The sequence below is a fragment of the Bactrocera neohumeralis genome, chromosome 3, assembly GCF_024586455.1.
Source record: "Bactrocera neohumeralis isolate Rockhampton chromosome 3, APGP_CSIRO_Bneo_wtdbg2-racon-allhic-juicebox.fasta_v2, whole genome shotgun sequence".
NCBI lineage: Eukaryota > Metazoa > Arthropoda > Insecta > Diptera > Tephritidae > Bactrocera > Bactrocera neohumeralis.
This window is the reverse complement of record NC_065920.1, coordinates 28366951-28384152: the sequence shown is the minus strand read 5'-3', so window position 1 is coordinate 28384152 and position 17202 is coordinate 28366951. Positions and strand designations below refer to the sequence as shown.

General features: G+C 36.0%; 2 protein-coding genes across 2 annotated transcripts; one reads left to right on the top strand and one right to left on the bottom strand.

The window, feature by feature from the left end:
* The first annotated feature begins 221 nt into the window (after window positions 1–221).
* On the top strand, window positions 222–2597 carry LOC126752962 (UDP-galactose transporter senju). Its single transcript, XM_050464014.1, has 4 exons — window positions 222–635; window positions 717–834; window positions 891–1077; window positions 1536–2597. Exons 1-4 carry the CDS (start codon window positions 551–553, stop codon window positions 2307–2309), a joined length of 1164 nt encoding a protein of 387 aa, XP_050319971.1. The 5' UTR covers window positions 222–550; the 3' UTR covers window positions 2310–2597.
* A 1264-nt stretch (window positions 2598–3861) lies between these two features.
* Window positions 3862–5371, bottom strand: LOC126752939 (eukaryotic translation initiation factor 3 subunit H). The gene is made up of 3 exons (XM_050463987.1): window positions 5255–5371; window positions 4336–5013; window positions 3862–4278 (listed from the first exon to the last, which is right to left on the bottom strand). Exons 1-3 carry the CDS (start codon window positions 5330–5332, stop codon window positions 4021–4023), a joined length of 1014 nt encoding a protein of 337 aa, XP_050319944.1. The 5' UTR covers window positions 5333–5371; the 3' UTR covers window positions 3862–4020.
* Window positions 5372–17202: the final 11831 nt, after the last annotated feature.

Here is a 17202-nt window from a genome sequence, read left to right as displayed (position 1 = left end):
AAAAGCTAGCTCGAACTTGTGCATTTATGTGCATTTTTATACTCTGAACGTTCCGAAGCACAATGTATTTGGAATCGCAAATAGTAAAATTACCTTTGCAATTTTTTATAAATTATTTGATGCGTTATAAATTGAATTTTTGTTTTTTGAAAATAGAACTTGGTAACACTATACTCCCACACAAATAATAAGGGTTTGGCAGCACTGCATAAGTAATCAGCTGTTCCAATTACTTTTCAGTTAAAGCAATTTAGCGTTTACAATTATAAAATTTTCGATCGTGAGCTAGTTGGAATCGAGCTCAAAGATAAGTAATAGAAGTGGAAGTAAAATGTTATCAAGCGGAGCAACTAATAAATGAGTACGAAAACACGATAAGCTGGCGAAACGTAAAAAGTGAACTTAATGTTGTCGAATTTCGTAGCACAACGGAAGTTGTTTTTGCTTAAAACTATAAAAAGTGAACCACAGTACATATACCAAGGGTAAGGACTGAAGTAGGTGGAAGACGTAGCTTGCGGTTCTAATATAGCAAACGATAAAAATCAAAATGAGTACAAATTGGCGTGAATTATTTCCAACAAAGCTCACATTTGTCATATTTCTGCTCTACATATCGTTATTCATTGGTCAAGGTTTGTAATAATACCAATTCATTGGTACATATTGATATAATGAGTATGATATTATGGTTCACTTTATATATTGAATTACAGGCATATTCGTAACCGCCTCTCAAGAAGCTAATAACTCCTATAGTTACAATACAATCACCGTGGTGCTGTTTACCGAAATACTAAAACTTATTGTGTCAGCCAGTTTATATTGCAGAGAGTATGTAAATGCATACGCACAAATATATAAATATTAATTTTTTTTTTGCATTGCAGGAGAAATTTTAAAAATCTACTGCAAGATGTACGAAAGGATTCAAATGTCATGTTGTTATACTTTGTTCCTGCTTTTTTGTATTGTCTGTATAACAATTTAGCATTTGTCAACTTGTCAACGTTTGATCCAACGACTTATTACCTACTCCTCCAACTACGTGTCGTGATAACTGGCATTCTATTTCAGGTATGTAATTAAAGGTCTAATATATTCCAGACATACGTATTCGAAAATGATCTAAATGCGTACATATGTTGGAATTTCCAGCTGTTAAATAAACAAACAAATACAGCTTTCTTAGAATCGATATAAAAGCAAAAAAACTGTCTTAAAAAAATATTTAATATCAGAATTCAAAACCTATGTGCATACATATGTATGTACAATGTATAAAGGTATTTCTATGATATTTTGTAGAATAGTACAAAAAACACACTTTGATACAACTCTGTTATCGCATATCATGTCGGTAGTATGAATTTTTGCACTTCAGTAAATTAATAAATAATATCTGAGATATTAGATTGTCCCTTATTTTTCGACCAAGTACTGTCAATTCGGCAACGCTCCTAAAGTGTTTGGGAAATACAAATTTTCCTACAACAGCAGCCAAACATAACTTTATTTTGTACTTTCGCTTTCAGATTATTTTTAAAAAATACCTCACACGTCGCCAATGGATATCGTTATTATTGCTAACATTTGGTTGCATGTTAAAGCAAGTGAATCTGAACAGCTTATATGGAGACACAAATGACGATAGCGAAGCCGCTGCAGTACAGCAAGTCAGTTTGGGCAGTACGACTGCTACACCACCGAAGGTGAGCGGAAAAAATATGTCCGGTTTCGATTTTAGTTTAAGTGCACTGCTAATATTAGCACAAACAGTATTTTCCTGTCTTGCTGGCGTTTATAATGAATATTTGTTAAAGGATAAAGGTGCTGATGTGAATATATTTGTACAGAACGTCTTTATGTATATAGATTCGATTGTATGCAATATTCTAATATTATTTTTAAATGGACAATTAGTTGGCGCATTTACGGCGGAAAGTCTGCGCGCTATTTTGCGATTTAATGTAATCATAATCATAGTAAACAACGCAGCCATTGGTATTGTTACAAGTTTCTTCTTAAAATATATGAATTCTATTGTAAAGACTTTTGCAAGCGCCTTGGAGTTGCTATTCACAGCCATACTCTGCTATTTCCTTTTCGCCATACCTATTTATATTAATACCGCGCTTGCTATTGCTGTGGTATCTTTCGCAATATACCTATACACACAGAGTCCTGTAGTCAATACAGGCAAAGTACGCCCATTAAATACTATAAGCGAAGCTACACTAACAACACAAGATAAACGAAAGTTGCTAGACTCTGATGGTGATACGGATCTAGAAATGGATATAGTGTAGCAAGTATGATTATTTTACCTGACACCGTATAGTGTAAATTGCTGGCTTGCGAACTATTAATGGCCAGTGACAGCACTTAATATAGATTATGATTATAAAATAAGATAATTTTTAGTTTTATATTTTGATATGAATGCGGAAGTTATAAGAAAACGAATTGAATGGCTTTAAATATGTATGTATATAACGGGTGGGTTATTATACCAATAGTACCCTAAATATTTCTTAAAGAAAAATACCATAATCATAAATATAGATGCTAAGAATTTGATTTCTTTAGTTTCAAAATTTGGTGAGTTAATAATTTTATATTTACGTATTTACGAATAATATGTTTAACATAATTCGATAAGACTTACATATTGACCAAATAAAATATTTTCAAAATACCAAACCAGCTGTATTATTAAATTGTACAGCATTGATGTTTTGAAATTCATGTAGATGCTGAAAGAGAATGAAATTTTAATGAATTACACCTCCCCGATGCAACAAAAAAATCACCGTTATACATTTTTACGTCTAAACATCACTTTAGTTTTTATTCAATATAAAATTAAAAAAAAATATCTTCAAATCTACACAGGTCGTCTATAGCTTTCAGCTAACCTTTCAAACTCAGAAGTATGAAACTGGAAATAGTCACGGCATCCTTCCAAGTGCGCCTCCATTGTTCCCACTGGTACCAAATGTGTTGCATTATACATGCATTGATCCAAAGGAGGTCCACGATAATTTTTGCGGCACTTCATCATATGAGCCGGCATACGAAAACGTATAATTCGATGCGAATTGTTGTAGGGGCACAAAATAAACTCTTCCTCGTTCATTCTAGTTGAGTTGTTTACAGAATTCAAAATGAAATATAAATGTTTTGACAACCAAAATACCGAACTGTAGGTAAAAAATTAGGTAGAACGCGCGGTTAGCATTTCAGATCAGCTGTTGTTTTACACAGAGTTGCCAAGTTTCTATGAGTTTAATTACACCAGTGCTACTAATTTTATGTAATGTTTACTTCGAAAACAAATGAAAATACTTTTTTTATACCCTTAACGGGGTATATTAAGTTTCCAACAAAATTTGTAATAGTCAGAATGTAACGTCGAAGGCCCTATAAAGATACACATAAATGATCAAATGTGTTTGTTCCTCTCTCTGTATATATGCGAACTAGTCCCTCAGTTTATAAGATATTGATCTGAAAATTTGCACAGGTCCTTGTCTCCGCAAGAAGTTGCTTATATGGTGCAACCATTATAGCATATAGATGTCACAAAAGTTCGATCAAAATCCAGTCCTTGTATAGAAAACCTGTTTTTTGACGAAATATGTTTACGAAATTTTGCGTAGAATATTGCTCAAGTCACGGTGCAATCTCAGAAAAAATTGTGCAGATCGCACCATTATAGTATATAGCTGATATATAAACTAACCGATCAAAGTAAGGTTTTAGGTAATTTTATACACTTTTTTGCTGTAACAAATACAACTGCGAAGAGTATAATAGTTTCGGTGTAGGCGGTGTATTTATAAATAAAAATGCTGCATGTCAGCTTTGTTCGATATTAAATGTATATTTGTAAACTTTCTATACTAATACAAAGAAGTCTACGGATTACTGAAGCTGAACAATTAATTTGTAAAGCGATTTTTTCCTAGACAAATGCCAATTTTATATTTTTATTGTTGTTTCCGCAAATAAGGGAGTCTATTTCGTGTCCTTGGCCTCCTTAGCGTTTTGTAATGATTGTGTAATAAAAAGTTTGGCCAAAGATTGTGAACAAAATTGTGATATATGTTGTGAATAGGTATTAATTTGTCCCGAATTGATGGTTGCATTAAGTCTAGGTGGAACAGGAAGTGGGCGGAACTGCTTAAGAACTTCTTCTTCTGGAATTGGTGATTCGCCCTTGGCACTTCGCGCGACGTTCTCTGCTGCTTGTTTTGCTAGAGCACGGTGCTTCTCCTATTAAAAAAACTTATATTAAAATTTGTTTTTTCATTATTTGCTTAATTTAATTACCGTTTCTTGTTTGAATACCACTTGTTGATATTTGTTGTAGCGTATTGACTCTTGGTATAGTTCATCAACACGTTCGATTAAGCAACGCATGTGATTTTCCAAAACTGAGGCTGTACCCAAGTCCAAAAAGTTTTGACCCTGCTCTTCCGGCAACATTTCACCCAACTCACTCATCATTATATTGGTGAGTGGAGAATTTTTGATAACGATTGGTATCTCAACAAACAGGCTTTCATACCCAACCTTCAAGTTGCGCAGTGCATCAGGTGTAAAATCTCCATCTTTATACATTTGAATGGCTTGTGGAGTTAATCTATAGGCCTTTAAACACAGGAAACCACGGCCAGACTTTTGCGTATCATAAATGACGACAACCGACTCCTCTATGCTAGTTTGGTAATGGTATTGTGATTCTAGCAAAGCCATGGAAAGGAAATTTCCAACATCTGAACTCTGATACCAGCCAACATGGAAATGATCGACATTTACACGTCGTAAACGGCGCATCATAGTTAACTGATACATTTCTTCGTCCATTGTTTCATCGCCGCTTTTCGGGAAGGGGAAACAGTTGGTAATTTCCAAACATTTGTCTACGACCAAACCCAGCAAGGCACCTTGTGCCAAATCCATATTGCTTGACTCCTCATGGCAATGTTTCACCATTTTCATCACGGCCTGGAAATAAAATAAAATGCATCAGAAAATGTAAAAAACGTATCAAAACAAAATCTATATAAAATATTGGCAACACTACAAATTCGCTGTCACCGCCCGCAAAAGCAAACGTGTAAAATTCTGACATTACTACGGCTGTATGCCTCACTTTCACATCTTTTTCACGAAAATCTTAAGCGATTTCTTAACGATTTCATGCTTACAGTGCAGGTAATAGTTTCTTTTCCATATTTTCACTTACCAAGCCATCGCATTGTACGTAATTAATGGTATTATCCACTTCTTCCTGACGACCACGATTACCTCCACGGTTTGCCATTTTTAAGTCAAATGCAAAAGAAAGAAAAAAGAGAATGCATATTTGTCGTGAGCTTGGATGTGGTTTCACAAAATAATATGCACAGTGCTGCCAAATTGACGTTTAGCACAATATTGCCAGATAGTGTTCGCACAAAAATTCAGTGGCGCTCAAACTGTAGTTGTTAAGAACAAAATAGATCTAGGGTTTTGATTTGTACAAGCCTCGTCCTACTCGATCTTCGCTAGACATTTCCCTGAACACTATCAGTTCGAAAATCTGTTTATTAGGTATATGGGGGTAAGGAAAAAATTGAGCCGATTCAACTGATTTTTTAACTACTATTTCAGGAAAGGATTCTCTCCTAATTTCCATTATATGTATGTATGTCTAACTCGTTCCCGTTAGTTGATGCTCATTTTTGTATTAAAAAATAAAATAAAAACCAGAAGGTATTTATGTAAAGTTGTGTTATATGCGATATCCAATTGCTGTGATATGGAAATGGGTCAGAGATATGTGATTTCACCAAAATGTGACGATGTCTCGACCACCGTCCAATTTTGTCACTTTTTCCTAGAAAGCCCTCTCGTGTCATCCTGTGTTTAAAATTTAATGTCTCTAACACATTTAGTTATTGATTTATCTCACTTTTAAAAATGATTTGATATGAAAAATCGGGTGATATATTTAGCTTGAACTGAGAGCAAAGAAAGATCGATTTCCTTGTGCTGCCGTAGAGGAGTCATTGGCAAAAGGTGGGGTCTCTCACCGGAAGTGGTCCTCTAGCTCTACGACACCATAGTCAAACCCATTAACTTCTATGGAGTCTTTATTTGGTGGAGGGCTCTTAAAAAATCCCACATTTGCAAAAAAAGTTCAAATGGCGGCGCTATCAATAGCCTCGAGTGCCTGAAACTACTGGTATAGTTGCCAGGCCGCAGCGGACTCACAGGAAATTGTAAAGCTGTTGAGCTAGCAAGAAATTCAGGTGCCTTTTCTTCAGTACAATGTTAGCGGGTCGGTACTCCCGTATCCTGTGTTGTGTTCAAACACTAGATAATTGGCGACATGCGCTGTCGCAAAAGCCTTTTGGCTCAAGATCGATCGTAAGAGATCTAGTGTTCACTTTGCCTTCAGTACGGCTAGCCTCTCCATGGTTGTGGGGCTTTTAACAGGCCATGAAACTTTTGGCGTCCACGGACCAAGGCTGGGAATTCTACCAGACGCCATCTGCAGGAGCTGTATGGAAGAAGGTGAGGTGGAAACAACTTAACACTTCCTTTTTGACTGTCCCGCGTTTGGAAGATGAAGACTTAAAAACCTGGCGCTTATCTTCAGACTTCCCACCGAACTGGCGGGAATGGAAAATAGGCGCTTTAGCAAATTTATATTGACTACTAAGCGTTTTTCTAATTTATAAGTTCGAGCAAAAGAGTTCTTCTCTATTGGCTTCACAAAGGACAAAATATAGCAGTTAACGTCGATGTTGGAACTGAAGCCGACGTTTTTTTCCTCTTTTATTTATTATTCAAAAGCCACTTGCATTGTAAGTACTTTAGTCTAAGTTTAAAGTGTTCACTCGGGTAATGTTTGACCCACTTCACCTTGAGGTGTATGGCGTACATATTCTCACAACCAATATTAGAATAGTCTGAGCATCTGGCGCTAAGCGGGAGATTTGATTATTGCAAACAATTAAAAACAGACAGTAATTAGATATATAGAAAAGAATTGTGTAACCAGAGTGCGGTCTTTACAAGGGTACTTGTAATTTACCACAATCGAGATTGATTTCAATATTTGCTAAGGATTACCTTATCACGTTACGTTGATAATGCTGTTGGGTTTAAATAGTCTCTGTTTGTGATCAAAGCAACAGTATCATTCTAACAGATCCGCAAACATGAAGACCATCGCCATTGTTTCTCTTGTTGTTTACAGCTTCTTGCTGTTCGACGCCACATCAGCTCACCCCTTGGCTGATTCGGAAGTTGCATCCGATGAAGTCATTCTGATTGATCCAGTTCCAGCACAGCGCCCTAGTAAAGACATTATAATTGATGCATCCATTCAGGCCCAGGCTCATGTAGTGGTTCCAGGCTCAGTTGCCGAGGAGCTCGTTAAAATTATTGCTGAGGCTTTTCAAACCCAAAAGTCTGGAAAAGTCAATGGTCCGCAAAGCCGCAGCAAGCGCATTACCTGTGACTTATTGGATGCCTCTGGTTGGTCCAAAACTTTGTGCGCTGTCCATTGTATCGCTTTGGGACACCGCGGTGGCTACTGCAATGGAAAGTCTATCTGCCAATGTCGTGATTAAAAGCTGACATTCGAAAGATAAAATGGAAAGTAAGGAGAGGACTTAAATTAATTTCATTTAATGCCATTAAAATCTGTAGCATTTCTGTGTGTTCAAATATAAATCAATAAATATTTTTAGTTGCGGCGATCGATAGCAAATGAGTGCTTTATTTATTTACAATGTTTATATTCTCAAGTGGACACACTTATTTATTTCTTACTTTAAGGCACCTACATAAACTCATGATAACATATGATAACAACATACTTATGTATGTGAATCCCATCTATCATGATATTCATTCGGACTTTATAAAGCCACAACCAGTTGAGCAATGTATCAGTTTGTTCTGACCGCGACTTCTAAAAACATGAAAACTATCGTTATTATTTCGGCTGTGCTTTGTAGCTTCTTGCTGTGTCACAGCACAACGGCTTTGCAACCCCTCGATTCACAAATAGCCTCTACTGACGTGGAGCAACCAGAAGGTCTTAAAGAAAATAATGGTGACATAACAATCGATGGCTCTATTGAATCCAGTGCACACATCGAAGTTCCAGAGAAGGTAGCCAAGGATTTATTAAAAGCTATGATCGAAGCTTTTCAACATATGCAAGTTTCTAGCGAAGTAGCAGCTGAGGTCCAGGTTAATACTGGTGCAGAGGAACCGGCAAGCGTGGCGAGTGAGCCACAAAATCGCACGACTTGTGACTCAGGGGCTTGTAGTATGTACTGTATTTCGATTGGACGCCACGGTGGATATTGCAGCGTTTGGTCGGCCTGTATGTGCGTATAACGCACATAGAATTAGAAAAAAAAAATACATTTTTAGAAACAAAGCAAATTGTAATGAATTTCAAATTATTTTTACACTCCCGCAATAAGTTGCTATAGAATATAATAGTTTTGTTTACCAAGCAGTTATATATATTTAGTTCTGAAACTGGGGCGATAACACATTTTTTTTGCCTTGGATATAAGATCGATTTTGAATATAAAGATGATCCGTTTCGAGGTTTCCTTTTTTTAAAGAAAAACCACAGAGACTTCAAATTTAATGGGGAATGTTTATTATCATACAAAAGAACATTTTTTGGCATTTATTTTTTGAAGATTATCTCTTTCAAATGTTGGCACGACTACGTCTCAGATGGTTCAGCAGTTGGATCCAATTTTCGATGACTTCTTCGAGGATTTCGACTCGTAACTGGCGAATGAAACGCGTGATTTTTTGCTCCAAGGTCTCAATCGAAGCGGGATTGTCCGCATATACTTCAGAGTTTACATATTCCCACAGGAAATATTCTAATGGTATGATATCACACGATCTTGGTGGCCAATCGACCGGTCCAAAACGTGAAATTATCTGCTCACCAGAGTGTTCTCCAACAGTGGCGTAGCTACAACTTCGGCCGCCCGGGGCCAAGGATGTTCTGTCGCCCCTCTTTATCTACCTACCTAAATATCTTTTATATTAAGTATATAAAATTTAGGAAGGCCACGTAAATTCTGAAGTTCCAAAATTCTCACAATACGGTTTTTGAGGAAATTGATAGTAAATTTACAAGACATCTTAAGCCATAAAAAACCCATTTTCGCCCTTTATCTTGTACACTTTTGACACAATTTTCAGGAATTTTTGCCCGAATTGGGGTTTTAAAAAACAGTGAAGATCATTTTGCCGCCACCAAGACGTTGCGCCCGGGGCGACTGGAGGAGTCATCGGACCTTTTTTCTTCGAAGGCGTCGCGGGCCAAACGGTTACTGTGAGTGGTGAGCGCTACAGAGCAATGATCAACGAGTTCTTTTTGCCGCAACTTGATGAATTGGGATTGGAAAAGATGTGATTCCAACAGGACGGTGTAACGGCACACACTGTACGTGCCACAACCGATATGCTGAAGGATGCATTTCCCGGGCGCCTAATCACCCGTTTTGGCGATTTGCACTGGCCAGCAAGATCGCCTGATTTGACTGCTCCAGACTTCTTTTTGTGGAGCTTTTTGAAGTCGCGGGTTTATGTCAACAAGCCTCAGACTCTTGTAGCTCTTAAGGACAATATCCGCAAAGAATGTGAGGACCTATCGCCGGAAGTTCTGGCCAAAGTGATGGAAAATGCCATAAAAAGGGCTCAAATGACAATCAACTGTGGCGGCGGCCATTTACATGATATCATATTCTCGACTTGATGTAAAAAAATACCAGTATTACCAGTTTCCTGTGACGATCCTTTCAATTTTGATTCTTTTCTTCCTCGCTAAAATTTTCTAAATTATCCGAAAAATATGAATATGATAATCTAACTCCATATTTCACTTGGAATCTGCAAGATTTTCTGCTTATTTTTTACAATTTCTTCATTATTTGGTGCTTTATGGCTGCCTAAGATATTTTTCACTATCTTCCTTGTTTTTATTTGAGGATCATCAAGATTTTCCAAAAATCAAATTTTAAATACTAAGCTTTGGGAATATTCTACAAATGATGTTGCAACTATATTCTTCCACGTCTCAAATTTTGACAAATTGCTTTATCATTTCTAACTTGATCACGTATTAAATCACTGAGTTGATTTTGAGAAAACAACTTTGGTGTAGAAACATATGTAACCCTCCCATTCAATACCACCGTACAGAGTGCTGATAAATTAGCGACGTCATTGATTCTGAGCTATTATCGGAACGCAAAACGAGATTTTCATTGGGTAAAACAGGTCATTATGTAAAGAGTAAGTCTAGATATCTTTTTATTAAAATCATTTGTGCTTAGAATGAATAAAATCGGAGGAAAACTCGGCCTAGACCCCATAAAACTAACAGACCTTATGCATTTAAAAGTGTTACCACATCCTTGCAAGTTGCAATAGTATGAAATTTTCGGTTATACCCGAACTTAGCTCTTCCTTACTTGTTTTTCGTATATTTTCAGTAAGGTGCCTGAGAGTAAGAATCACGTGATTTGTATTCGCGAAAAATGTGCGCAGAACCTTAATCACAACTGAAAAAAGATATTCAGGGCAACAAAAAAGTTTTGTAAAGTTATGTAATGTATTAAATGGACGATGTACAAAATTTTATCGGAAATGGTTAATTAAGATACAAAACTGTAATTTAGTATAACCAATCGCTTTAGGCAGGGCTATACGTGGTTTGAAAATTTTCAATAAATGCGAGTGGTCCCGCCGCTCCTAATAAGTTTAAGGGGTCCCGGTGGTCTAGAACCCTCAAATTAAGGGTGTTTTCTGGATTTTTTTTAAGGTTAAAAAAAAGAGCAATCAATTTAAAATTTTTACAGTTTATTTATACACTTATGAAAAGTACAAAAACATTTTTTTTGTTAAATAAAAAAAAATTTTAACAATATTAAAAATGGCGTCCAAAAACAGCTATCTTAAAAAATGACTCTCGGTGCCTTTGTTGATTTTGACTCTTCTGAACATCTGAAACATAAAAACCGAATAAATTATTAATCAGTAAGAGTACAGCTATCGCTGGGACTACAACCAAAAAAAATTGAAAATTAAAAAAATTTCGCGCTTTTGAAGCTCAGATTCAGAAAACTGCTATTTTTCGACCAGTTTTAGATCGAAAAATCGAAGTTCTTAAATTAAAAAGTTCCAGCGATAGATATTGATCTCATAAACACCCTATTAAAATTTCAAGTGATTCGAATGGATAGTTTTTTTTTTCATGAACGGCACGCCGAAGAAAGTAGTTTTGAGATAAAGCATCCATTCATTGAGCCCCTCAACCGCGCGCTACCTGCTAAAACGGCTGTAGAAGCTAAAATAATGTGAATATCCTTTCAAAAATTTTACAGTATATTCTTAAAGGACTATACTTTCGAACTATCAAACAAAAAAAATCGATTTTTTGAAAATTCTAGACCACCGGGACCCCTTAACATATTTATCTTGGAAATCACTGATGTTATATCAGTTCTCGTATAACAATATTTTCGCTAGCCTCCATATACCTAATAAAAAGATTTTCGAACTTCCGATTCAGTTTATACCACATACATATGTATATCGGTCAATATATAAGTTATCCTAATGAGCCTCTTTCCAATAACAGTCTATCCCTGAACCAAAATTGGATAACATCGGGTCATTCGGGTCGGTATTTAATGCCGTTAAAATCTGTAGCATTTCTGTGTTTTCAAACACAAATCAATAAATTTTTTTAGTTCCGGCAATCGATAGCAAATGAGTGCTTTATTTATTTACATTGTTTATACTCTCAAGTGGATACACTTATTTATTTCTTACTTTAAGGCACCTACATAAACTCATGATAACATATAATAACAACATACTTATGTATGTGAATACCATCTATCATGATATTCATTCGGACTTTATAAAGCCACAACCAGTTGAGCACTGTATCAGTTTGTTCTGACCGCGAATTCTAAAAACATGAAAACTATCGTTATTATTTCGGCTGTGCTTTGCAGCTTCTTGCTGTGTCACAGCACAACGGCTTTGCAACCGCTCGATTCACAAATAGCCTCTACTGACGTGGAGCAACCAGAAGGTGTTAAAGAAAATAATGGTGACATAACAATCGATGGCTCTATTGAATCCAGTGCACACATCGAAGTTCCAGAGAAGGTAGCCAAGGATTTATTAAAAGCTATGATCGAAGCTTTTCAACATATGCAAGTTTCTGGCGAAGTAACAGCTGAGGTCCAGGTTAATACTGGTGCAGAGGAACCGGCAAGCGTGGCGAGTGAGCCACAAAATCGCACGACTTGTGACTCAGGGTACTGTAGTATGTACTGTCGTTCGATAGGACGCTACGGTGGATATTGCAGCCTTTGGTCGGCCTGTGTGTGTGTATAACACACATAGAATTTGAAAAAACAAAATACATTTTTAGAAACAAAGCAAATTGTAATGAATTTCAAATTATTTTTACACTCCCGCAATAAGTTGCTGCAGAGTATAATAGTTTTATTGACCAAGCAATTTGTATCACCTAAAACTAATCGAAATGGATAAAGAGTTATACTTAGTTCTGTTACAAGTTTAGGCCGTTATAACCATAACACATTTTTAGATATAATAATAAAGTAAATTTTATTTAATAAAGACCCCAAATTATATAACACAATAGACAAAATGATCTTGATTTTGTTTTTCCCAGACAACCTACATGCTGACCAACTGATTTAAATAAAATACTTGATCTTTTCGATTTTTGCAATCGGCAAAAATACTGATATAAAGCTTATATTTGTAGTGACCGACTTCGATCATTCGTTAGTCATGATCAAATTATTCAAACAAGCGAATATTATTGACCATTTTGTCAGCGTCTACTGTATCAACATCAAATCCAAGAGATAGATCCGAAGTACGAATACGAACCACTAACAGCCTAATTAAACGTCTTGTAACCCAAGAACGAAGACTGCGCCGAGAATGGCAGAGTAATCGATCCCCATCATCTACGATAAATTGAAATTAAAAGTTGCTGAGAAAAATTTAAAGAAAGCTTTAGAAGATGAAGATGAGGCGCACTTAAAAAGGTTTATTTCTATTTTGGCGCCGAACTCTTCTCAATGAAATTCACTAAGGAAGGCCGAGAAAAACTTTAAGCCATTAGTAGAAATTGAGAGCCGCTCAGGCAAAACGCCGGTGCTTGGGCCTGTTCTAAAGAAGAAAAGACAAACTGTTTTGCAGATCATCTTTGCGAAGTATTTCAACCAAAGATGCCCTATTTCTCGATTCCATTTCTGTGCCACAAAGTACCGAGGACTATTCCCGAAGTGTGTTCAACTTCATCTGAGATAAAAGTTGTAGCAAAAATGTTGACTAAAAAGACGTCACCTGGCTACGACCACATAACACCGTAAATGCTAATAGAGTTACCAAATATTGCTTTTAATTTCTTATCTCAACTTTTTTGAATGACATCCTAAAGTTTGTATATTTTCCGAAAACATGGATAAAGTCGTATCATTATAGTCATACCGGAAAAAACGCAACTCTGCTGTCATCATATCGACTAATTAGCTTATTGCCCGTTCTGTCCAAGCTTTTTGAAAAAGTATTGCTACCCAAAACCTTTCCTCCACTCCACCAATATGAAACTATTCCAATTCATCAATTCATCTTTCGCGAAAATGGTACTATTGATCAGGATGGCATTTGAGGTTAAAGTGTACTGCTCAGCGATATTTCTCGACGTAGCCCAAGCATTTGATAAAGTATAAATGATGGACTCATACATAAAATTAAAATGACTTTGTCAAAAAACTTTCATCAGTTGTTCACATCATACTTTCCTAACAGGCGATTTACAGTTAAAGTTAAGGAATTTATTTCAGTGGATTATCCAATTATGGTTGGAGTTCCTCAAGGCAACGTTCTGGGATCAATACTATACATACTAGTGCAAAAGTGCTACATTCACAGACGACACCACTATTATATGTCGAAGCAAGTGCCCACTGAAAGCCACAAACTCACCAGAAAACGTCGTAAAACTCGTTGGAAGCTGGCTATCAAACTGGCGCATAAAAGTGAACGAGCAAAAGTGTAAGAACGTCACGATGTGATCCCTTAAGCAAACGAAGTTAAATACCTCGGCAACCACCCAGATAGACATTTGACTTGGAAAAGTCACATTTTTGCAAAAATACAGCACCTCAAACTCAAAACCGCCTGCCTAAATTGGTAACCTATGTTTAGACCCTAAAATTCTTCTATACAATTCAGTCTTAAACCAATATCGATGTATGGTATACAATTATGGGGCTCTGCCCATGCAACTAGTATCCATAAAATGCAACGATTCAAATCAAAAATGCTCCTAGACAAGAATATACTACGTAGAGATTTTGAAATACCAATGGTAAACAAGTGACATATACCTGTCGAAACCGCAAAATCATCTTAATCACCTTTCGAAAATCTTATCTTTCCCAGCTAGCCCAACGAGCGACGTTCTATATATCATCTATTACTATTAATGGACTTAAGCAGTAATTCATTAGTTATTAAGATTATGAAACAAAACAAAATAACTATTATATTTATATTGCCCTTTTTGTTTTGAAAAAGAAGGCTCTTTTATAAACATTTTCCTTATAATTTTTCAGTCAATCTTTATTAAAGACCAGCGATTATCTGTTTCCTGTGACGATCCTATCGATTTTGATACTTTTTTTCTATAATTTTCTAAATTATCCGAAGATTGTGGAGAAAGCTTCACTGCTGCCTAGGATATTTTTCACTATCTACAGAAACTTTTTCCAAGCTTTAAGTTCTGGAACAGTCAGTTGATAAAATTTTTTATTAACTACCGTATTTGAAGATTATCAAAATTTTCCAAATTACGCACTTTCTATGTATACCAAGCTTTGGGAAATTTGTACGAATGAAGTTACAACTATATTCTCTTCCCATCTTTGACAAATTGCTTTATCATTTACAAGTATAACTTTATCACGTATTAAACCACTGGCTGATTTTGTAACCCTTCCATTCCACTGTACAGATTTCTGGGAAGTTGGCGATCTCCACATTTGCTTTTTATTCAAATCTTCCGCATATTCGTACTATGGAACGAATAAAATCGGGTGAAAACTCGCCCTAGACAACATAAACCTAACAGGCCTTATGTATCTGAAAGTATTACCACGTCTTTGATCCTTCCAAGGTGCAAAAGTCCTTCCTTGTTTTTCGTATATTTTCGATAAGGGGTCTGAGAGCAAGAATCACGTGATTTGTATACGTGTATACGTGAGCCTTAATCACAACTGGTAAAAGATATTCAGGGCAACAAAAAAAGTTTTGTAAAGTTATGTAATGTATTAAATGGACGATGTACAAAATTTTATCGGAAATGGTTAATTAAGATACAAAAATGTAATTTAGTATAACCAATCGCTTTAGGCAGGGCTATACGTGCTTTGAAAATTTTTAATAAGTGGGAGTGGTCCCGCCGCTCGTAATAAGTTTAATATATTTATCTTGAAAATTGTTATATCAGCCAAATTTGCCAACTTCCCATATAACAATATTTTTCCTAGCCTCCATATACCTAATAGAAAGATTTTCGAACTTCTGATTGAGTTTATACCACATATATCGGTCAATATATTCGCGTTCTAGTGAACTTTGAAATTCCATCTGACTTGAAACCGTTTATATTACATAGTTCAAATATGGTACATACTATATGTGATATTTCAAATAATTTTAATTAAGTCGACTCGTTTGGCTCCGGGAGATAATTTCTTTCTGCACTCCTGTTCTAGTGGACTTTGAGCCAAATCTTAAAATGTCTTAATAAAATCGGATAATATCACACTTATACTTTTAAATTGTGTGAAAATCGAACACAAAGGCTTTCAATACACTGTGGAACATTTTTGGGATTATTGTCTGGGGGGTGAGAAATTCCAAGTCAGGGTGATGGTACTAGGTCAGTATAGTAAAATCCTCAAAGGGTTTGGCGTTCGTATGTGTCAGTTTTTTTTTATGACCTTTTAAATTTTTTCCTTATCTTGATGTTTTTTCGCTTAGTTGTAATATTTTGGCAAAAACCCTTTGAGGGTTTTACTATACTGATCTAGTAGATACCATCACCCTGACTTGGAATTTCTCACCCCCCAGATTAGCTGTTGTACTGTGATATAATACAATTACATATTCTTTCAATTTACACAATAAAAGTTTACAGTCATCGGAGCTTTTCAAAACATGAATGTTTTTAGAGAAACACTATAACATATAGCTGGCCGATCAAAATAAAGTTCTTATATGAAAACTTTTTTACTTGTGAAGTGTATGGTATGATAGCTTCGATGGAACTGAAGTTCGCTTTTTTTTCTTTTCAACATATGCAAGTTTTACTTATGATTCAAAAGGCACTCGTGTATAAGTATTTTAGTCTAAGTTTAAAGTGTTCACTCGCGTAATGTTTGCTCACTTCACCTTGAGATGTATGGTGTTCATATTCTCATAGCTACATATATGATACCAATACTAGAATAGGCTGAGCATCTTGCACCAAACGGGGGATTTGATTATTGTAAACAATTAAAAGCAGCCAGTAATTAGATATATAGAAAAGAATTGTGTAACCAGAGTGGGGTCTTCACAAGGCTACTTGAAATTTACCACATAATCAAGATTGACTTCAATATACATATGTTATGAAGTACCTTATCACTTTGATACTGCTGCTGGGTTTGAATAGCCTCTGGATGTGACCAAAACACCAGTAGCATTCTGCTACTAGTAACAGACCCGCAAACATGAATACTATAGTAATTTTTCTCTTGTTGTTTACAGGTTCTTGTTGTTCGGAAATGTTATCCGATAATGCCATTTTGAGCGATCCATTTCCAGCTCTGCGCTCATTACCATTGATGCTTTCAATCATGACAAGTTTCATGTAGTGATTTCGTGATCAGTTGCCGAGAAGCTGATCAAAATTATGGTGTAAGCCTTCCTTAGATGCTGCCCATTGTATTGCTTTGGGACACCACGGTAGCTACTGCAAGGAGAAACCTATTTGCCAATGTCGTTATTTCGAAAGATAAAATTGAACGTAAGCAGAGGACTTCGCGT